The sequence below is a fragment of the Scyliorhinus torazame genome, chromosome 17 (genome assembly GCF_047496885.1).
Source record: "Scyliorhinus torazame isolate Kashiwa2021f chromosome 17, sScyTor2.1, whole genome shotgun sequence".
Classification (NCBI taxonomy): domain Eukaryota; kingdom Metazoa; phylum Chordata; class Chondrichthyes; order Carcharhiniformes; family Scyliorhinidae; genus Scyliorhinus; species Scyliorhinus torazame.
This window is the reverse complement of record NC_092723.1, coordinates 92,700,397-92,724,310: the sequence shown is the minus strand read 5'-3', so window position 1 is coordinate 92,724,310 and position 23,914 is coordinate 92,700,397. Positions and strand designations below refer to the sequence as shown.

Sequence of the window (23,914 nt, the reverse complement as noted above, 5' to 3'; positions counted from 1 at the left end):
ACCGTCCCTGCTCCACTCCAAGAACACCCTTCTCACCCTCGGGGTCTTCTTCGCCCATACGACAACATAATACTCCTGTTAACCCGCTTAAAGAAGGCCTAGGGATCAGGATGGGGAGGCACTGAAACAAAAACAAAAACCTCGGGAGCATCGTCATTTTAACCGACTGCACCCTACCCACCAGGGAGAGCGGCAGCATATCCCACCTTTTGAACTCCTCCTCCATTTGCTCCACCAGCCTCGTTAAGTTGAGCTCCTAGCCACCTGAACCCCCAGGTATCTAAAACTTCTTTCTGCCCTTTTTAGCGGAAGCTCACCAATCTCCCTTTCCTGGTCTCCCGGGTGCACCACGAACAGCTCGCTTTTCCCCATGTTGAGCTTATACCCGGAGAAATCCCCAAACTCCCTAAGGATCCGCATCACCTCCGGCATTCCCCCCACCAGGTCCGCCACATACAACAGCAGATCGTCTGCATACAGCGATACCCGGTGTTCCTCCAGTTGGTATACGTTGGTATTCAACTGCCTCCCTTGCACAAAACCCGTCTAATTCTCGTGTATGACCACCGGAACACAGTCCTCAATCCTCATGGCCAATACCTCTACTAGCAGTTTCACATCCACATTAAGGAGTGCACATCCACGATCTGCACTGTACAGGATCCTTGTCCTGCTTCAGAATTAGAGAAATCAGCGCCCTAGACATCGTCGGGGGCCGGACCCCCCCCCTCCCTTGCCTTGTTGAAAGTCCTTACCAGCAACGGGCCCAACAGGTCCACGTACTTTCTATAGAGTTCCACCGGGAACCCATCTGGCCCCGGTGCCTTCCCCGCCTGCATACTCACCAGTCCCTTGACCAGTTCCTCCAACCCAAGCGGCCCCCCCAGCCCCGCCACCTGCCCTTCCTCTACCCTCGGGAACCTCAGCCTGTCCAGAAAGCGACCCATCCCCCCCCCCTCCTCCGATGGGGGCTCAGACTGATACAGTCCCTCGTAAAAGTCCCTGAAGACCCCATTAATACCCACCGCACTTTGCACCGTGCTCCTCCCTCCATCCCGATCTCCCTCGCTGCCTCCCACTTCCGAAGCTGGTGTGCCAGCATCCGGCTAGCCTTCTCTCGGTACTCGTACACCGCCCCTTGCGCCTTCCTCCACTGCACCTCCGCCCTCCTGGTGATCACCAGGTCGACCTCGGCCTGGAGGCTTTGTCGCTCCTTGAGTAGTCCCTCCTCGGGGGCCTCTGAATACCCCCTAGCCACCCTTACCATCTCCCCCACTAGCCTCTCCTCTCCTTCCCCTTTCTGTGGGCCCTAATGGAGATCAGCTCACTCCTGATCACCACCTTCAGCGCCTCCCAGACCACCCCTACCTGCACCTCCCCATTATCATTGGCCTCCAGGTACCTTTCTATACACCCCTGGACCCGCCCGCTCACCTCCTCGTCCGCCAACAACCCCGCCTCCTAGCGCCACAGCGGGCGCTGGTCCCTATCCCCCTGCTCGAGGTCCACCCAATGCAGGGCATGGTCAGAGATGGCGATCACCGAATACTCCATGTCCTCCACTCTCGGAATCAGCGCCTTGCTCATTACAAAAAAGTCAATACGAGAGTAGGCCTTATGAACATGGGAGAAGAATGAGAATTCCCTGGCACCCCCCCCTCGCAAATTTCCACGGATCCACTCCTCCCATCTGGTCCATAAACCTCCTCATCACCTTGGCCGCCGCCGGCCTTCTGCCCGTCCTAGACCGAGAGTGATCCAATGCCGGATCCAGCACCGTGTTGAAGCCCCCCCCCCCCATTATCAAGCCCCCTGTCTCCAAGTCTGGGATCCGGCCCAACATGCACCGCATGAACCCTGCATCGTCCCAATTCGGGGTGTATACATTTACCAAGGCCACACCTGCAGCTTACCACTCACCATCACATACCTACCTCCATTGTCTGCCACGATGCTCAACGCCTCAAACGACACCCGCTTCCCCACCAAATTCGCAACCCGATTTTTTGCATCCAACCCCGAATGGAACACCTGCCCTACCCACCCCTTTCTTAGCCTTACCTGATCTGCCACCCGCAGATGCGTTTCCTGGAGCAAGACCACATCTGCCTTCAGCCCCTTGAGGTGCACGAACACATGGGCCCGTTTGACCGGCCCGTTCAGGCCTCTTACGTTCCAGGTTATGAGCCGGATCAGGGAGCTGCCCACCCCCCCCCCCCCCCCCGATTAGCCATAACCCTTTCTAGGCCAGCCACTTGCCCGCGCCTCCCGCACTTCCCGTTCCCCCCAGCGGCAGACCCCTGCCCCGACCTCCTCTACAGACTCCAGCTCCCCCTTGGCCATTCCAGCAGCAACCCGGCCCCCCTCCCCCCATTTCTTATGGAGCGCCTCGTGCTCAACTTCACCGCCAGACCCAAGATCTCGTCCTCATTCTCCGAGACATTTTGCTGGACCTCCCGGATCGCCGCCCCTCGGGTCGTCTGAGTCTCAAGCAGCTTGTCAATTGAGGCCTTCATCGGCTCCAGCAGCTCTGCCTTCAGCTCCGTGAAGCAGCGCTGGAGAAACTCCTGCTGCTCCTGTGACCACTGCGCCCACGCTGCCTGCTCTCCACCCGCCGCCATCTTGGTCTTCCTCCCTCGCACCTTTCTCTGCTCCAATTCCACTTTTTTCACCGATCCACTCCTGGTCCAAACCATACAGTGCCGCATATTGCTGTCCCCTTCCCACACTGGGAATCATCGAAAAAGTACTGTTGGGGGCCCTAAAAAGAGCCCAAAAGTCTGTTTCTAGCGGGAGCTGCCGAACGTGCGACTTAGCTCCGCATAACCGCAACCGGAAGTCCCCAAATATTTTCTAATGAATGGTAATAACCATTGTAATCCATTCTTGTACATTTTGCTGCTTTGTTTCGAAAAATAAGCTGCAAACATTTTATAAACTAGCTGTATTCTGTAATTGTTAATATTTCATCCTATTCTAATGTTGAAACATTTGTCTTTTTCCCCATATGATTTTCCACCATATCGATTGACTAAGTGCAATATTTGCATCTTCCCAACAGTAACTGCATCATCATTTTATTACAAATAGAAATGATGGAATCTGGAGTTACTCTGGTTGATGTTAGTTTTAAAAATGTATGCACAAAGTGAGAACGTAATCTCCTGACATACCAGAACTCAGGCTCACCGTGTCAGGAGAGGAGGGGGGGGGGGGGGGGGGGGGGGGGTCAGTCATTTGCGACTGATGAGAAGAATTTATTTTTCACTGGGATACAAATCTCTGGAATTAGCTACCCCTAGAAAGACGTGTTTTTCAGTCGTCGAGTATGAAGGAAATTAAGGGATAGTGTAGAATAGTGGAGTTAAGATAGAAGATCAGCCATCTTACTGAACAGTGAAGTACAGCCATATAGCTGCTCCAGTCTCATAAGCTGCTCTTCTGAAAAGAATATTGTGAAGTGTGCCATAATGATTGGAACAGAGTATATCGTGTTGGAAGAGGAGATTGGTGTAATGAATGAGACAGTAATACAGCTATTTGGAGAAGACACGGACTTGAATAGTGTTGCTACCTTGACAGTTTTCATCAAATTATTAAACTTCTTGTAGCCACGAGCTGGGATCAATATACCCGCAAAGAACTTATTCTGATTTCCTATCCACTGTCTCCTCAGTTGAATGAAGAGCTCCTTGCTCGCTGAGGGTTATAAAAGGGTCTCACTCCTACTCTTCACGTGCTTCATCATCAGTAAACCCCAGTCCCCACTATCTCCCAGCTTCAGCCATTTCAGCCCTTCACACAGTAATTTATCCACCTCCTTGCCCCATCCCACCAATAGTTGTGCACCAACCAATAGTGAAGATTTCTTTGAAAGATCAAGAGCATTAACCAGGATGTGTTATGTGCATTATTATTGGGTGATTTGTGCATTCCTTTATGCGTAAATCTGTTGAATTCCTAGAACTTTCTGTCTTTGGACATCATATTCAAATATATAGGGCGGGATTCTCCGTTCCTGAAATTGGAGCCGGGGCAGGATTTGTGGACTTCCAGGATAGCAAATCTGGCGCCGAACCCGGATCGATTCAGCGACCCTCACATCTTAAGCCTGTGTCCTCTGTAATTGTGTAATTGACTCTTCCATCCTGAGAAAAAGCCTTTGACTATCCACTCTGTCCATGCCCCTCATAATTTTGTAGACTTCTATCAGGTCGCCCTTCAACCTCCGTCGTTCCAGTCGAAACAAACCAATCAACCTCCGTCGTTCCAGTCGAAACAAACCAAGTTTATCCAAACTCTCCTCAGTTTTTGGAATTTACTTCCATTAAGACATGATAAAGTTGGTGCTATTGAGAATTATCATCATATATTTACGTGTCTTGATTTTTAGACCATGTTCAACTTGTCGGTTTGTAACAGAACATCTCATTAACAGCAAATGCAATAAACATTAAAAGGAACTCAATATTTTACCTTTCAAATGTTTCTCTCTTCTCTTTACTCGTTTGTGCTTTGTGAACACATATTGTTCTTCTCTTGGTGAATATCCAGACTCATCTAATTGTAATAGAGTACATTTGATTAACTTCTTTTTTTAAATATTCTAATTATAAAATTCATATCTTAACACCTGAAGAATAGTTGACATCTTTTGAAAGAAAATCTAGGTGAAATGAGTTGTTACTGACAGGAAAGAAAATTATCTTCCACTTTAAAATGTCCCCATTCTTTATGAGATAGCTTTCGTTTGTGAAGGTTTCAATAGGAGCTCTCACTTCTCAGCTGTTTCAATGACGTCAACTATTACCAAAATTTCACAGCACCTGTACTCTCTCTGGACAAAAGGGGAAGTGAACCTTCAAACCAATTCTGGATTTGTACTAACCCAGGAATGCATTGCCAATGGCGGATAGCCAGGATGAGCCAGATTAACCTGCGAGATACTATGAAGTCTCACCGCACTGGAACTGTTCCAGGACATGTGAAATAAGATCATCCAGTAGTAAAACGCTGCTAGGGAGACAGAACCAAATTTCACAGAGGGACCCCTCACCAAACTCCTGGATGGTTGGAGCAGAGGTGTGATATCCTTTACCTGCAATCACGCAGACATCCATCAGGCAAGGGCACCATTTCAGCCTGGGAGGTGTGAATGAGTGTGAGCTCACTCCACATAGAAACAAAGGGGAGCAGTAGGAGCCCATTCAGCCCTTCGAGCCTGCTCCGCTATTCATTATGATCATGGCTGATGTATGGGCCAGGATTTAGAGAACCCCAAAGTGTATCATGGAGTTCACCTGACCCACGACTTTTACTAGATTGTGGTATGGGAAGCACACGGCCCACTCTACAGGTGTGGTGCAGCAGAAATTTAAAAGTATTTTTTAAAGCAAAACAATGTTTATTCTATGAACTCAATTAACCTTTTTAAAAACATACAGTGAACATCTTAGCAACCATCAATTCAAATACACCCCCAAAGAATACAACACTCTAAGTAATCCTTAAACTTTCCTTTTAACATCCATAAGACAAAAACCTTTTAACAGAAGCACATCAGATTTAAATTCTCTACTGAGACCAGTTATCACTCTGAATTCACCAAATGATCTAGAGATAGCCTTTAGATGGCAAAGAGATCGCAATTGCACCTTCTTTGGCTGGCTTCAGCTCCAACACTAAAACAAAACCAAAAAACAGACACACCCAAGCTTTTCCTCAAAGCGAAACTAAAAAGCAGAGCTAGACCTCAGTTCCTGACACTCTGACATCACTGCAGCCACTTGAGCAGACAAACATTTCTTAAAGTAACATTCCCATGACACTGATCATCCAACTCAATAGCCTAATCCCGCTTTCCCCCATATCCATTGATCCACTTCATCCTAAGTGTTATATCTAACTGCTTCTTATGTTTTGGCCTCACCTCCTTTCCGTGGTAACAAATTCCACAGGCTTACCACTCTCTGGGCGAAACAATTTCTCTTCATCTCTGTCCTAAATGGTCCACCCTGTATCCGCAGACTGTGACCCCTGGTTCTGGACACAGCCATCATCGGGAACATCTACCCTGCATCTATGAGGTCAGGGCAACAGTGCCAGAAGAAGATGAAAGACCTTCTTCATCCGGCCAGGTAAGTCCGCTCCAGATGTATACTGCATGCACCTTTCACTCCTCCACAGTGATCTCGCTTCCACCTAACTCACAGGTCCCAATACTAGTCACGCTACCCCCGACACTCCTGCACTTCCTATTGCTCAGTTGATAATCTGCTCTTTACATCCCCACTCTCACTCACGTACCATGCGTGCCAACTTCATAGCCATTTGACCTACACTCCCCATCTATTTCATTGCAGGAAAAACTCGAGCACAACCACTGTGAGCGGGCACAGCCTTCAAGAGTCATGCCCGAGCTAGAAGTCTATTGCCTGTCAGGAGAGAGCCCTTGAGTTGCTGGGAAGGAACAGGACCACACCTGGGCATGAGGCAAGATGAGGGAACCAGAGAAAAGTGAGAACCTCCAAGACATGCAGCCACAGTGCACCCGAGTTAACTTTCTCCCAGGGATAGATGACAGGGTGAGTAAACATGATAGGATGATTAAATCATATAGACAGTAAAATGCTTAGGCTGGATGGTCGCATTATGCATTGCCAATTCTATGCATTTCTATAGAACTGTTTTAAATCAACATATGAGGTTTGTTAATAGTACATCATCTGTAATATTGATGAATATTCACTGGTTAAAATGAATCACTCACCATGCTTTCCAAAGCAACCCGCTGATTGCTGCCAGACCAGAATATATTCAAGCCATCGCGCCTTGTAAAAGTCAGAAAATCCAACATGCCCACAAAGCATCACTGCAAAAGTTAGATATTTTCTCATTGGCCGTGATTTCAAACAGCGAAAGGAATAATGCATCTAATATTTAAAATGTCCTTCTCAATCTGCCTTGTAACCCTTCATGCAGACTCAAGCGTCACCAACACACCAAATAGCAACCCACAATCAGACAGCAAAACTGCAGAATATGCTGCACCTGAGGCACAATCAGCCTCATACAATCATCAAATTGTTACAGTGCAGAATGAGGCCTTTTGGCCCATCATGTTTGCACGAGCTCTCCGAATCAAATACCATTCACCCACAATATCCCTGTAAACCTGCACATTCTTCATTTTCAGAGAACAGGCTCATTGCCTCAGACATCCTCGACTGAACACACCCCCCCACCACACGCCCCCCCCCACCACACGCCCCCCCCCACCACACGCCCCCCCCCACCACACGCCCCCCCCCACCACACGCCCCCCCACCACACGCCCCCCCCACCACACGCCCCCCCCCACCACACGCCCCCCCACCACACGCCCCCCCACCACACGCCCCCCCACCACACGCCCCCCCACCACACGCCCCCCCACCACACGCCCCCCCCACCACACGCCCCCCCCACCACACGCCCCCCCCACCACACGCCCCCCCCACCACACGCCCCCCCCACCACACGCCCCCCCCACCACACGCCCCCCCCACCACACGCCCCCCCCACCACACGCCCCCCCCACCACTCGCCCCCCCCACCACACGCCCCCCCCACCACACGCCCCCCCCACCACACGCCCCCCCCACCACACGCCCCCCCCCACCACACGCCCCCCCCACCACACGCCCCCCCCACCACACGCCCCCCCCACCACACGCCCCCCCCACCACTCGCCCCCCCACCACACGCCCCCCCCACCACACGCCCCCCCCCACCACACGCCCCCCCCCACCACACGCCCCCCCCACCACACGCCCCCCCCACCACACGCCCCCCCCCACCACACGCCCCCCCCACCACACGCCCCCCCCACCACACGCCCCCCCCACCACACGCCCCCCCCACCACACGCCCCCCCCACCACACGCCCCCCCCACCACACGCCCCCCCCACCACACGCCGCCCCCACCACACGCCCCCCCCCACCACACGCCCCCCCCCACCACACGCCCCCCCCCACCACACGCCCCCCCCCACACGCCCCCCCCACCACACGCCCCCCCCACCACACGCCCCCCCCACCACACGCCCCCCCCACCACACGCCCCCCCCACCACACGCCCCCCCCACCACACGCCCCCCCCACCACACGCCCCCCCCACCACACGCCCCCCCCACCACACGCCCCCCCCACCACACGCCCCCCCCCACCACACGCCCCCCCCCACCACACGCCCCCCCACCACACGCCCCCCCACCACACGCCCCCCCACCACACGCCCCCCCACCACACGCCCCCCCACCACACGCCCCCCCACCACACGCCCCCCCACCACACGCCCCCCCCACCACACGCCCCCCCCACCACACGCCCCCCCCACCACACGCCCCCCCCACCACACGCCCCCCCCACCACACGCCCCCCCCACCACTCGCCCCCCCCACCACACGCCCCCCCCACCACACGCCCCCCCCACCACACGCCCCCCCCACCACACGCCCCCCCCCACCACACGCCCCCCCCACCACACGCCCCCCCCACCACACGCCCCCCCCACCACTCGCCCCCCCACCACACGCCCCCCCCCACCACACGCCCCCCCCCACCACACGCCCCCCCCCACCACACGCCCCCCCCACCACACGCCCCCCCCCACCACACGCCCCCCCCACCACACGCCCCCCCCACCACACGCCCCCCCCACCACACGCCCCCCCCACCACACGCCCCCCCCACCACACGCCCCCCCCACCACACGCCCCCCCCACCACACGCCGCCCCCACCACACGCCCCCCCCACCACACGCCCCCCCCCACCACACGCCCCCCCCCACCACACGCCCCCCCCCACCACACGCCCCCCCCACCACACGCCCCCCCCACCACACGCCCCCCCCACCACACGCCCCCCCCCACCACACGCCCCCCCCACCACACGCCCCCCCCACCACACGCCCCCCCCCACCACACGCCCCCCCCCACCACACGCCCCCCCCACCACACGCCCCCCCCACCACACGCCCCCCCCCACCACACGCCCCCCACCACACGCCCCCCACCACACGCCCCCCCCCACCACACGCCCCCCCACCACACGCCCCCCCACCACACGCCCCCCCCCACCACACGCCCCCCACCACACGCCCCCCCCCACCACACGCCCCCCCACCACACGCCCCCCCCCACCACACGCCCCCCCCCACCACACGCCCCCCCCCCACACGCCCCCCCCCCACACGCCCCCCCCACCACACGCCCCCCCCACCACACGCCCCCCCCACCACACGCCCCCCCCACCACACGCCCCCCCACCACCACACGCCCCCCCACCACCACACGCCCCCCACCACCACACGCCCCCCCACCACCACACGCCCCCCCCACCACACCACCACACGCCCCCCCCCACCACACGCCCCCCCACACCACACGCCCCCCCCACCACCACACGCCCCCCCCACCACCACACGCCCCCCCCACCACCACACGCCCCCCCCACCACACGCCCCCCCCACCACCACACGCCCCCCCACCACCACACGCCCCCCCACCACCACACGCCCCACCACCACACACCCCCCCCACCACCACACGCCCCCCCACCACACACCCCCCCCACCACCACACGCCCCCCACCACCACACGCCCCCCACCACACGCCCCCCACCACACACCCCCCCCACCACACACCCCGCCCCCCACCACACACCCCGCCCCCCCACCACCACACGCCCCCCCACCACACACCCCCCCAACCACACACCCCCCCAACCACACACCCCCCCAACCACACACCCCCCCCACCACCACACGCCCCCCCACCACACACCCCCCCCACCACACACACCCCCACCACACACCCCGCCCCCCCACCACACACCCCGCCCCCCCACCACACACCCCGCCCCCCCACCACACGCCCCCCCCACCACACGCCCCCCCCACCACGATCTCACCACACACTCACTCACCACATTCTCTCACCACACGCTCCCCACACTCTAACCACACTCTCCTCTCGCCACACTCTCTCGCCACACTCTCTCGCCACGCTCCCTCGCCACACTCTCTCACCACACTCTCTCACCACACTCTCTCAACGTGCTCTCTCACCATGCTCTCTGACCGCGCTCACTCACCACGCTCTCTCACCTCGTTCTCTCACCACACTCTCTCACCACGCTCTCTCAGAAGTACTGATTAACTTACTTACCTTGCAGGTCAGCTGTTTAGTTCGGGAGTGAGAGCTGGGACCTTAGAAACAGCGCGGGAATTTGAAAAAGCGCGGGAGCTGCGAGGCAGAGGGGACCGTTTAAAAGGTCGCTGCCTTGGGTGAGGTAAGTACTGATTAACTTACTTACCTTGCAGGTCAGGAGTGAGAGCTGGGACCTTAGAAACAGCGCGGGAATTTGAAAAAGCGCGGGAGATGCGAGGCAGAGGGGACCGTTTAAAAGGTCACTGCCTGGGGTGAGGTAAGTACTGATTAACTTACTTACCTTGCAGGTCAGCTGTTTAGTTCGGGAGTGAGAGCTGGGACCTTAGAAACAGCGCGGGAATTTGAAAAAGCGCGGGAGCTGCGAGGCAGAGGGGACCGTTTAAAAGGTCGCTGCCTGGGGTGAGGTAAGTACTGATTAACAACTTACTTTCCTTGCAGGCCAAGTCGATTTCAGCAGGAGCGAAGCAGGCTAGTCCATTTCAGCGGGGGCAGTGCGGAAGTGATTTCTGGGAGCTAAGTCTCTCCTTTAAATTTTTTTTAAAAGATTTTAGTGTTTAAGGTGGGAACAGGAAGTCGACCCGCGGACTTCTGGGAAGACCCTCACCAATAAATTCTGGTGGAGAGGAAACCCGAGACACTACACGTGTAGTGTCTCCCACCCGCCCTCCTCCTCTAACATCATAATAAAACCCATTGGTCTGAGGTAAGTACCATATTTTATTATTGTTATTAATATTTTTTTTTATATCAAAAATTTAATTTAGTTGTTAGCCAGATCTTGGTAGAAAGTTAGAGGGATGGCAGGGAAGGGAGTGCAATGTTCCTCCTGCAGGATGTTTGAGGTGAGGGATGCCGTTAGTGTCCCTGCTGATTTGACCTGCAGGAAGTGCTGCCATCTCCAGCTCCTCCAAGACCGAGTTCGGGAACTGGAGCTGGAGTTGGAAGAACTTAGGATCATTCGGGAGGCAGAGGGGGTCATAGATAGCAGCTTCAGGGAATTAGTTACACCAAAGATTGGAGATAGATGGGTAACTGTAAGAGGGACTGGGAAAAAACAGTCAGTGCAGGGATCCCCTGCGGTCATTCCCCTGAGAAACAAGTATACCGCTTTGGATACTTGTGGGGGGGGGGGGAGTACTTACCAGGGGTAAGCCATGGGGCACGGGCCTCTGGCACGGAGTCTGTCCCTGTTGCTCAGAAGGGAAAGGGGGAGAGGAGCAGAGCATTAGTAATTGGGGACTCGATAGTCAGGGGCACAGATAGGAGATTTTGTTGGAGCGTGAGAGACTCACGTTTGGTATGTTGCCTCCCAGGTGCAAGGGTACGTGATGTCTCGGATCGTGTTTTCCGGGTCCTTAAGGGGGAGGGGGAGCAGCCCCAAGTCGTGGTCCACATTGGCACTAATGACATAGGTAGGAAAGGGGATAAGGATGTCAGGCAGGCTTTCAGGGAGCTAGGATGGAAGCTCAGAACTAGAACAAACAGAGTTGTTATCTCTGGGTTGTTGCCCGTGCCACGTGATAGTGAGATGAGGAATAGGGAGAGAGAGCAATTAAACACGTGGCTACAGGGATGGTGCAGGCGGGAGGGATTCAGATTTCTGGATAACTGGGGCTCTTTCTGGGGAAGGTGGGACCTCTACAGACAGGATGGTCTACATCTGAACCTGCGGGGCACAAATATCCTGGGGGGGAGATTTGTTAGTGCTCGTTGGGGGGGTTTAAACTAATGCAGCAGGGGCATGGGAACCTGGATTGTAGTTTTAGGGTAAGGGAGAATGAGAGTATAGAGGTCAGGAGCTCAGATTTGACATCGCAGGAGGGGGCCAGTGTTCAGGTAGGTGGTTTGAAGTGTGTCTACTTCAATGCCAGGAGTATACGAAATAAGGAAGGGGAGCTGGCAGCATGGGTTGGTACCTGGGACTTCAATGTTGTGGCCATTTCGGAGACATGGATAGAGCAGGGACAGGAATGGATGTTGCAGGTTCCGGGATTTAGGTGTTTTAGTAAGCTCGGAGAAGGAGGCAAAAGAGGGGGAGGTGTGGCGCTGCTAGTCAAGAGCAGTATTACGGTGGCGGAGAGGATGCTAGATGGGGACTCATCTTCTGAGGTAGTATGGGCTGAGGTTAGAAACAGGAAAGGAGAGGTCACCCTGTTGGGAGTTTTCTATAGGCCTCCATAGTTCTAGGGATGGAGAGGAAAGGATGGCGAGGATAATCCTGGATAAGAGCGAAAGTAACAGGGTAGTTATTATGGGAGACTTTAAATTTCCAAATATTGACTGGAAAAGATATCGTTCGAGTACATTAGATGGGTCGTTTTTTGTACAGTGTGTGCAGGAGGGTTTCCTGACACAGTTTGTTGACAGGCCAACAAGAGGCGAGGCCACATTGGATTTGGTTTTGGGTAATGAACCAGGCCAGGTGTTGGATTTGGAGGTAGGTGAGCACTTTGGGGACAGTGACCACAATTCGGTAACGTTTACGTTAAGGATGGAAAGGGATAAGTATACACCGCAGGGCAAGAGTTATAGCTGGGGGAAGGGAAATTATGATGCCATTAGACATGACTTGGGGGGGATAAGGTGGAGAAGTAGGCTGCAAGTGTTAGACACACTGGATAAGTGGAGCTTGTTCAAGGATCAGCTACTGCGTGTTCTTGATAAGTATGTACCGGTCAGGCAGGGAGGAAGGTGCCGAGTGAGGGAACCGTGGTTTACCAAAGAAGTGGAATCTCTTGTTAAGAGGAAGAAGGAGGCCTATGTTAAGATGAGGTGTGAAGTTTCAGTTGGGGCGATGGATAGTTACAAGGTAGCGAGGAAGGATCTAAAGAGAGAGCTAAGACGAGCAAGGAGGGACATGAGAAGTATTTGGTAGGAAGGATCAAGGAAAACCCAAAAGCTTTCTATAGGTATGTCAGGAATAAGCGAATGACTAGGGAAAGAGTAGGACCAGTCAAGGACAGGGATGGGAAGTTGTGTGTAGAGTCTGAAGAGATAGGCGAGATACTAAATGAATATTTTTCGTCAGTATTCACTCAGGAAAAAGATAATGTTGTGGAGGAGAATGCTGAGCTCCAGGTAAATAGATTAGATGGCATTGAGGTACGTAGGGAAGAGGTGTTGGCAATTCTGGACAGGCTGAAAATAGATAAGTCCCCGGGACCTGATGGGATTTATCCTAGGATTCTCTGGGAGGCCAGGGAAGAGATTGCTGGACCATTGGCTTTGATTTTTATGTCATCATTGGCTACAGGAATAGTGCCAGAGGACTGGAGGATAGCAAATGTGGTCCCTTTGTTCAAAAAGGGGAGCAGAGACAACCCCGGCAACTATAGACCGGTGAGCCTCACGTCTGTAGTGGGTAAAGTCTTGGAGGGGATTATAAGAGACAAGATTTATAATCATCTAGATAGGAATAATATGATCAGGGATAGTCAGCATGGCTTTGTGAAGGGTAGGTCATGCCTCACAAACATTATCGAGTTCTTTGAGAAGGGGACTGAACAGGTAGACGAGGGTAGAGCAGTTGATGTGGTGTATATGGATTTCAGCAAAGCGTTTGATAAGGGTCCCCACGGTAGGCTATTGCAGAAAATACGGAGGCTGGGGATTGAGGGTGATTTAGAGATGTGGATCAGAAATTGGCTAGCTGAAAGAAGACAGAGGGTGGTGGTTGATGGGAAATGTTCAGAATGGAGTTCAGTCACAAGTGGAGTACCACAAGGATCTGTTCTGGGGCCGTTGCTGTTTGTCATTTTTATCAATGACCGAGAGGAAGGCGCAGAAGGGTGGGTGAGTAAATTTGCAGACGATACTAAAGTCGGTGGTGTTGTCGATAGTGTGGAAGGAAGTAGCAGGTTACAGAGGGATATAGATAAGCTGCAGAGCTGGGCTGAGAGGTGGCAAATGGAGTTTAATGTAGAGAAGTGTGAGGTGATTCACTTTGGAAGGAATAACAGGAATGTGGAATATTTGGCTAATGGTAAAGTTCTTGGAAGTGTGGATGAGCAGAGGGATCTAGGTGTCCATGTACATAGATCCCTGAACGTTGCCACCCAGGTTGATAGGGTGGTGAAGAAGGCCTATGGAGTGGTGGCCTTTATTGGTAGAGGGATTGAGTTCCGGAGTCAGGAGGTCATGTTGCAGCTGTACAGAACTCTGGTACGGCCGCATTTGGAGTATTGAGTACAGTTCTGGTCACCGCATTATAGGAAGGACGTGGAGGCTTTGGAGCGGGTGCAGAGGAGATTTACCAGGATGTTGCCTGGTATGGAGGGAAAATCTTATGAGGAAAGGCTGATGGACTTGAGGTTGTTTTCGTTGGAGAGAAGAAGGTTAAGAGGAGACTTAATAGAGGCATACAAAATGATTAGGGGCTTGGATAGGGTGGACAGTGAGAGCCTTCTCCCGCGGATGTAAATGGCTGGCACGAGGGGACATAACTTTAAACTGAGGGGTAATAGATATAGGACAGAGGTCAGAGGTAGGTTCTTTATGCAAAGAGTAGTGAGGCCGTGGAATGCCCTACCTGCTACAGTAGTGAACTCGCCAACATTGAGGGCATGTAAAAGTTTATTGGATAAACATATGGATGATAATGGTATAGTGTAGGTTAGATGGCTTTTGTTTCGGTGCAACATCGTGGGCCGAAGGGCCTGTACTGCGCTGTATTGTTCTATGCTCCCTCACCGCGCTCCCTCACCGCGCTCTCACCACGCTTTCTGACCGCGCTCACTCACCTTGCTCTCTCACCACGTTCTCTCAGCGCGCTCTCTCACCGCGCTCCCTCACCGCGCTCCCTCACCACGCTCCCTCACCACGCTCCCTCACCACACTCTCTCACCACACTCTCTCACCACACTCTCTCACCACACTCTCTCACCACACTCTCTCTCACCACACTCTCTCATCACACTCTCTCACCACACTCTCTCACCACACTCTCTCACCACACTCTCTCACCACACTCTCTCACCACGCTCTCTCACCACGCTCTCTTACATCGCTCTCTCACCACGCTCTCTCACCACTATCGTGGGCCGAAGGGCCTGATCTGTGCTGTATGTTCTATGTTCTATATGTTCTCTCACCACGCTCTCTCACCACGCTCTCTCACCACGCTCTCACCACGCTCTCTCACCTCGCTCTCTGACCTCGCTCTCTCACCTCGCTCTCTCACCTCGCTCTCTCACCACGCTCTCTCGCCACGCTCTCTCACCACGCTCTCTCACCACGCCCTCACCACGCCCTCTCACCGCGCCCTCTCATCACGCTCTCTCATCACGCTCTCTCACCTAGCTCTCACCACTCCCTCTCACCACTCCCTCTCACCACTCCCTCTCACCACTCCCTCTCACCACTCCCTCTCACCACTCCCTCTCACCACTCCCTCTCACCACTCCCTCTCACCGCTCCCTCTCACCGCTCCCTCTCACCGCTCCCTCTCACCGCTCCCTCTCACCGCTCCCTCTCACCGCTCCCTCTCACCGCTCCCTCTCACCGCTCCCTCTCACCGCTCCCTCTCACCGCTCCCTCTCACCGCTCCCTCTCACCGCTCCCTCTCACCACTCCCTCTCACCACTCCCTCTCACCACTCCCTCTCACCACGCCCTCTCACCGCGCCCTCTCACCGCGCCCTCTCACCGCGCTCACTCACCACGCTCTCTCACATCGCTGTCTCACCACTATCGTGGGACGAAGGGCCTGTTCTGTGCTGTATGTTCTATGTTCTATGTTCTATATGTTCTCTCACCGCGCTCTCTCACCGCGCTCTCTCACCACGCTCTCACACCACACTTTCTCACCACACTTTCTCACCGCCCTCTTTCACCGCGCTCTCTCACCACACTCTCTCACCGTGCTCCCTCACCGCGCTCTCTCACCACGCTCTCTCACCACGCCCTCTCACCACTCCCTCTCACCACTCCCTCTCACCACTCCCTCTCACCACTCCCTCTCACCACTCCCTCTCACCACTCCCTCTCACCACTCCCTCTCACCACTCCCTCTCACCGCTCCCTCTCACCGCTCCCTCTCACCGCTCCCTCTCACCGCTCCCTCTCACCGCTCCCTCTCACCGCTCCCTCTCACCGCTCCCTCTCACCACTCCCTCTCACCACTCCCTCTCACCACTCCCTCTCACCACTCCCTCTCACCACTCCCTCTCACCACTCCCTCTCACCGCTCCCTCTCACCGCGCCCTCTCACCGCGCCCTCTCACCGCGCCCTCTCACCGCGCCCTCTCACCGCGCCCTCTTGTCACGCTCTCTCACCGCGGTCTCTCACCTAGCTCTCTCACCACACTCTCGCACCACACTCTCACACCACACTCTCACCAAGCTCCCTCACGACGCTCTATCACCACACTCTCACACCGCCCTCTTTCACCGCGCTCACTCGCCACGCTCTCTCACAACGCTCTCTCACCACGCCCTCTCACCACGCTCTCTCACCACGCCCTCTCACCACGCCCTCTCAACACGCCCTCTCAACACGCTCTCTCAACACGCTCTCTCAACACGCTCTCTCACCACTCTCTCTCACCACTCTCTCTCATCACTCGCTCTCATCACTCTCTCTCATCACTCTCTCACCACGCCCTCTCACCACGCCCTCTCACCACGCCCTCTCACCACGCCCTCTCACCGCGCTCTCTCACCGCGCTCTCTCACCGCGCTCTCTCACCGCGCTCTCGCACCGCGTTCTCGCACCACACTCTCGCACCACACTCTCGCACCACACTCTCGCACCACGCTCTCGCACCACGCTCTCGCACCACGCTCTCGCACCACGCTCTCGCACCACGCTCTCGCACCACGCTCTCGCACCACGCTCTCGCACCACGCTCTCGCACCACGCTCTCGCACCACGCTCTCGCACCACGCTCTCGCACCACGCTCTCGCACCACGCTCTCTCACCACGCTCTCTCACCACACTTACTCACAACACTCTCTCACAACACATTCTCACCACGCTCTCTCACCACGCTCTCTCACCACGCTCTCTCACCGCGCTCTCTCACCGCGCTCTCTCACCGCGCTCTCTCACCGCGCTCTCTCACCGCGCTCTCTCAACGCGCTCTCTCAACGCGCTCTCTCACCACGCTCTCTCACCACGCTCTCTCACCACGCTCTCTCACCACTCTCTCTCACCACACTTACTCACAACACTCTCTCACCACACACTCTCACCGCGCTCTCTCACCGCGCTTTCTGACCGCGCTCTCTCACCGCGCTCTCTCACCACGCATTCTCATCACTCCTTCACCACGCTCTCTCACCACGCTCTCTCACCACGCTCTCTCACCACGCTCTCTCACCTCGCTCTCTCACCTCGCTCTCTCACCTCGCTCTCTCACCTCGCTCTCTCACCTCGCTCTCTCACCTCGCTCTCTCACCTCGCTCTCTCACCTCGCTCTCTCACCTCGCTCTCTCACCTCGCTCTCTCACCTCGCTCTCTCACCTCGCTCTCTCACCTCGCTCTCTCACCTCGCTCTCTCACCTCGCTCTCTCACCTCGCTCTCTCACCTCGCTCTCTCACCTCGCTCTCTCACCTCGCTCTCTCACCTCGCTCTCTCACCTCGCTCTCTCACCTCGCTCTCTCACCTCGCTCTCTCACCTCGCTCTCTCACCTCGCTCTCTCACCTCGCTCTCTCACCTCGCTCTCTCACCTCGCTCTCTCACCTCGCTCTCTCACCTCGCTCTCTCACCTCGCTCTCTCACCTCGCTCTCTCACCTCGCTCTCTCACCTCGCTCTCTCACCTCGCTCTCTCACCTCGCTCTCTCACCCCGCGCTCTCACCCCGCGCTCTCACCCCGCGCTCTCACCCCGCGCTCTCACCCCGCTCTCTCACCCCGCTCTCTCACCCCGCTCTCTCACCCCGCTCTCTCACCCCGCTCTCTCACCCCGCTCTCTCACCCCGCTCTCTCACCCCGCTCTCTCACCCCGCTCTCTCACCTCGCTCTCTCACCTCGCTCTCTCATCTCGCTCTCTCACCTCGCTCTCTCACCTCGCTCTCTCACCTCGCTCTCTCACCTCGCTCACTCTCACCGCGCTCTCTCACCGTGCCCTCTCACTGCGCCCTCTCACCGTGCCCTCTCACCGCGCTCTCTCACCGCGCCCTCTCACCACGCCCTCTCACCACGCCCTCTCACCACGCCCTCTCACCACGCTCTCTCACCACGCTCTCTCACCTCGCTCTCTCACCTCGCTCTCTCACCTCGCTCTCTCACCTCGCTCTCTCACCTTGCTCTCTCACCACACTCTCTCACCATGCTCTCTCACTACACTCTCTCACTACACTCTCACACCTCGCTCTCTCACCTTGCTCTCTCACCCACCTTTCTCACCACACCCTCTCACCCCACTCTCTCAACGCGCTCTCTCACCATGCTCACTGACCGCGCTCACTCACCATCCTCTCTCACCACGCTCTCACCACATTCTCTCACCACACTCTCTCACCACACTCTCTCACCACACTCTCTCACCACGCTCTCTCACCTCACTCTCTCACCGTACTTCCCCTCACCGCCCTCTCCCACCGCCCTCTCCCACCGCCCTCTCCCACCGCCCTCTCCCACCGCCCTCTCCCACCGCCCTCTCCCACCGCCCTCCCCCACCGCCCTCCCCCACCGTGCTCCCCCACCGCGCTCCCTCACCGCGCTCCCTCACCGCGCTCCCTCACCACGCTCTCTCACCACGCTCTCACTCTCTCACCACACTGTCACCACACTCTCTCAACGTGCTCCCTCACCACAATCTCACACCACACTTTCTCACCGCGCTCTCTCACTGCGCTCTCTCACCGCGCTCTCTCACCGCGCTCTCTCACCGCGCTCTCTCACCGCGCTCTCTCACCGCGCTCTCTCACCGCGGTATGTCACCACGGTCTCTCATCACTATCGTGGGCCGAAGGGCCTGTTCTGTGCTGTATGTTCTATGTTCTATATGTTCTCTCACCGCACTCTCGCACCGCACTCTCGCACCACACTCTCGCACCACACTCTCGCACCACACTCTCGCACCACACTCTCGCACCACACTCTCGCACCACACTCTCGCACCACACTCTCGCACCACACTCTCGCACCACACTCTCGCACCACACTCTCGCACCACACTCTCCCACCACACTCTCCCACCACACTCTCCCACCACACTCTCCCACCACACTCTCCCACCACACTCTCCCACCACACTCTCCCACCACACTCTCCCACCACACTCTCCCACCACACTCTCCCACCACACTCTCCCACCACACTCTCCCACCACACTCTCCCACCACACTCTCCCACCACACTCTCCCACCACACTCTCCCACCACACTCTCCCACCACACTCTCCCACCACACTCTCCCACCACACTCTCCCACCACACTCTCCCACCACACTCTCCCACCACACTCTCCCACCACACTCTCCCACCACACTCTCCCACCACACTCTCCCACCACACTCTCCCACCACACTCTCCCACCACACTCTCCCACCACACTCTCCCACCACACTCTCCCACCACACTCTCCCACCACACTCTCCCACCACACTCTCCCACCACACTCTCCCACCACACTCTCCCACCACACTCTCCCACCACACTCTCCCACCACACTCTCCCACCACACTCTCCCACCACACTCTCGCACCACACTCTCGCACCACACTCTCGCACCACACTCTCGCACCACACTCTCGCACCACACTCTCGCACCACACTCTCGCACCACACTCTCGCACCACACTCTCGCACCACACTCTCGCACCACACTCTCGCACCACACTCTCGCACCACACTCTCGCACCACACTCTCGCACCACACTCTCTCACCACACTCTCACACCACACTCTCACACCACACTCTCACACCACACTCTCACACCACACTCTCACACCACACTCTCACACCACACTCTCACACCACACTCTCACACCACACTCTCACACCACACTCTCACACCACACTCTCACCACGCTCTCTCACCACGCTCTATCACCACGCTCTATCACCACGCTCTCACACCACCCTCTTTCACCGCGCTCTCTCACCACGCTCTATCACCACGCTCTATCACCACGCTCTCACACCACCCTCTTTCACCGCGCTCAATCACCACGCTCTCTCACCACGCCCTCTCACCACGCCCTCTCACCACGCCCTCTCACCACGCTCTCTCACCACGCTCTCTCACCACCCTCTTTCACCGCGCTCACTCACCACACCCTCTCACCACGCCCTCTCACCACGCTCTCTCACCACGCTCTCTCACAACGCTCTCTCACAGCGCTCTCTCACAGCGCTCTCTCACAGCGCTCTCTCACCACTCTCTCACCACTCTCTCTCACCACTCTCTCTCATCACTCTCTCTCACCACTCTCTCTCATCACTCTCTCTCATCACTCTCTCTCATCACTCTCTCTCATCACTCTCTCTCATCACTCTCTCTTATCACTCTCTCTCATCACTCTCTCTCATCACTCTCTCATCACTCTCTCATCACTCTCTCATCACTCTCTCATCACTCTCTCACCGCGCCCTCTCACCGTGCTCTCTCACCACGCTCTCTCACCACGCTCTCTCACCACTCTCTCTCACCGCGCTCTCTCACCACACCCTCTCACCGCGCACTCTCACCACGCTCTCTCACCACGCTCTCTCACCACGCTCTCTCACCTCGCTCTCTCACCACGCTCTCTCACCACGCTCTCACCACACTCTCTCACCACGCTCTCTCACCACGCTCTCTCACCACGCTCTCTCACCTTGCTCTCTCACCACTCTCTCACCACTCTCTCTCATCACTCTCTCTCATCACTCTCTCTCATCACTCTCTCTCATCACTCTCTCTCATCACTCTCTCTCATCACTCTCTCTCATCACTCTCTCATCACTCTCTCATCACTCTCTCACCGCGCCCTCTCACCGTGCTCTCTCACCACGCTCTCTCACCACGCTCTCTCACCGCGCTCTCTCACCACACCCTCTCACCGCGCACTCTCACCACGCTCTCTCACCACGCTCTCTCACCTCGCTCTCTCACCACGCTCTCACCACACTCTCTCACCACGCTCTCTCACCTTGCTCTCTCACCACACTCTCTCACCACGCTCTCTCACTACGCTCTCTCACTACACTCTCTCACCACGCTCTCTCAACGCGCTCTCTCAACGCGCTCTCTCACCACACTCTCTCACCACGCTCTCTCGCCACGCTCTCTCGCCACGCTCTCTCACCACGCTCTCTCACCACGCTCTCTCACTACACTCTCTCACCATGCTCTCTCAACGCGCTCGCTCACCATGCTCACTGACCGCGCTCACTCACCATCCTCTCTCACCACTCTCTCACCACGCTCTCACATCGTGGTCCCAGACCGCGCTTTCTCACCGCGCTCTCTCACCGCGCTCTCTCACCGCGCTCTCCCACCGTGGTCCCACACCGCGCTCTCTCACCGCGCTCTCTCACCGCGCACTCTCACCGCGCTCTCTCACCGCGCTCTCTCATCGCGCTCTCTCACCGCGTTCTCTCACCGCGCTCTCTCACCGCGCTCTCTCACCGCGCTCTCTCACCGCGCTCTCTCACCCCACACTCTCACCCCACACTCTCACCCCACACTCTCACCACACACTCTCACCACACTCTCACCACACTCTCACCACACTCACTCACCACACTCTCTCACCACACTCTCTCACCACACTCTCTCACCACACTCTCTCACCACACTCTCTCACCACACTCTCTCACCACACCCTCTCACCACGCCCTCTCACCGCGCCCTCTCACCGCGCCCTCTCACCGCGCCCTCTCACCGCGCCCTCTCACCGCGCCCTCTCACCGCGCTCTCTCACCGCGCTCTCTCACCGCGCTCTCTCACCGCGCTCTCTCACCGCACTCTCTCAGCACACTCTCTCACCACACTCTCTCACCACACTCTCTCACCACACTCTCCCACCACACTCTCTCACCACACTGTCTCACCACACTCTCTCACCACACTGTCACCACACTCTCTCACCGCGCTCTCTCACCGCGCTCTCTCACCGCGCTCTCTCACCACGCTCTCTCACCTCGCTCTCTCACCACGCTCTCTCACCACGCTCTCACCACACTCTCTCACCACGCTCTCTCACCACGCTCTCTCACCACGCTCTCTCACCTTGCTCTCTCACCACTCTCTCACCACTCTCTCTCATCACTCTCTCTCATCACTCTCTCTCATCACTCTCTCTCATCACTCTCTCTCATCACTCTCTCTCATCACTCTCTCTCATCACTCTCTCATCACTCTCTCATCACTCTCTCACCGCGCCCTCTCACCGTGCTCTCTCACCACGCTCTCTCACCACGCTCTCTCACCGCGCTCTCTCACCACACCCTCTCACCGCGCACTCTCACCACGCTCTCTCACCACGCTCTCTCACCTCGCTCTCTCACCACGCTCTCACCACACTCTCTCACCACGCTCTCTCACCTTGCTCTCTCACCACACTCTCTCACCACGCTCTCTCACTACGCTCTCTCACTACACTCTCTCACCACGCTCTCTCAACGCGCTCTCTCAACGCGCTCTCTCACCACACTCTCTCACCACGCTCTCTCGCCACGCTCTCTCGCCACGCTCTCTCACCACGCTCTCTCACCACGCTCTCTCACTACACTCTCTCACCATGCTCTCTCAACGCGCTCGCTCACCATGCTCACTGACCGCGCTCACTCACCATCCTCTCTCACCACTCTCTCACCACGCTCTCACATCGTGGTCCCAGACCGCGCTTTCTCACCGCGCTCTCTCACCGCGCTCTCTCACCGCGCTCTCCCACCGTGGTCCCACACCGCGCTCTCTCACCGCGCTCTCTCACCGCGCACTCTCACCGCGCACTCTCACCGCGCTCTCTCACCGCGCTCTCTCACCGCGCTCTCTCACCGCGTTCTCTCACCGCGCTCTCTCACCGCGCTCTCTCACCGCGCTCTCTCACCGCGCTCTCTCACCCCACACTCTCACCCCACACTCTCACCCCACACTCTCACCCCACACTCTCACCCCACACTCTCACCACACACTCTCACCACACTCTCACCACACTCTCACCACACTCACTCACCACACTCTCTCACCACACTCTCTCACCACACTCTCTCACCACACTCTCTCACCACACTCTCTCACCACACCCTCTCACCACGCCCTCTCACCGCGCCCTCTCACCGCGCCCTCTCACCGCGCCCTCTCACCGCGCCCTCTCACCGCGCCCTCTCACCGCGCTCTCTCACCGCGCTCTCTCACCGCGCTCTCTCACCGCGCTCTCTCACCGCACTCTCTCACCACACTCTCTCACCACACTCTCTCACCACACTCTCTCACCACACTCTCCCACCACACTGTCACCACACTCTCTCACCGTGCTCTCTCACCGCGCTCTCTCACCGCGCTCTCTCACCGCGCTCTCTCACACCGCACTCTCACACCGCACTCTCACACCGCACTCTCACACCGCACTCTCACACCGCGCTCTCTCAACGCGCTCTCTCACCGCGGTCTCTCATCACTATCGTGGGCCGAAGGGCCTGTTCTGTGCTGTATGTTCTATGTTCTATATGTTCTCTCACCGCGCTCTATCACCGCGCTCTCTCACCACGCTCTCACACCACACTTTCTCACCACACTTTCTCACCACCCTCTTTCACCGCGCTCTT

At 56.9% G+C, this 23,914-nt stretch overlaps 1 protein-coding gene across 3 annotated transcripts in view; it reads right to left on the bottom strand.

Annotated features, from left to right (window-relative positions):
• Nucleotides 1–23,914, bottom strand: part of c17h16orf89 (chromosome 17 C16orf89 homolog) — a 203,035-nt gene that overhangs the window by 5,767 nt on the left and 173,354 nt on the right. For 2 of the 3 annotated variants that reach the window (XM_072480749.1, XM_072480747.1), the window contains 2 exons: nucleotides 6,770–6,871; nucleotides 4,477–4,560 (listed from right to left, as the gene is read on the bottom strand). In XM_072480749.1, coding sequence (XP_072336850.1) covers nucleotides 4,477–4,560; nucleotides 6,770–6,871 — 186 coding nt within the window. The remainder of the gene's footprint in view (nucleotides 1–4,476; nucleotides 4,561–6,769; nucleotides 6,872–23,914) is intronic. The other variant, XM_072480748.1, reaches the window with a different exon arrangement.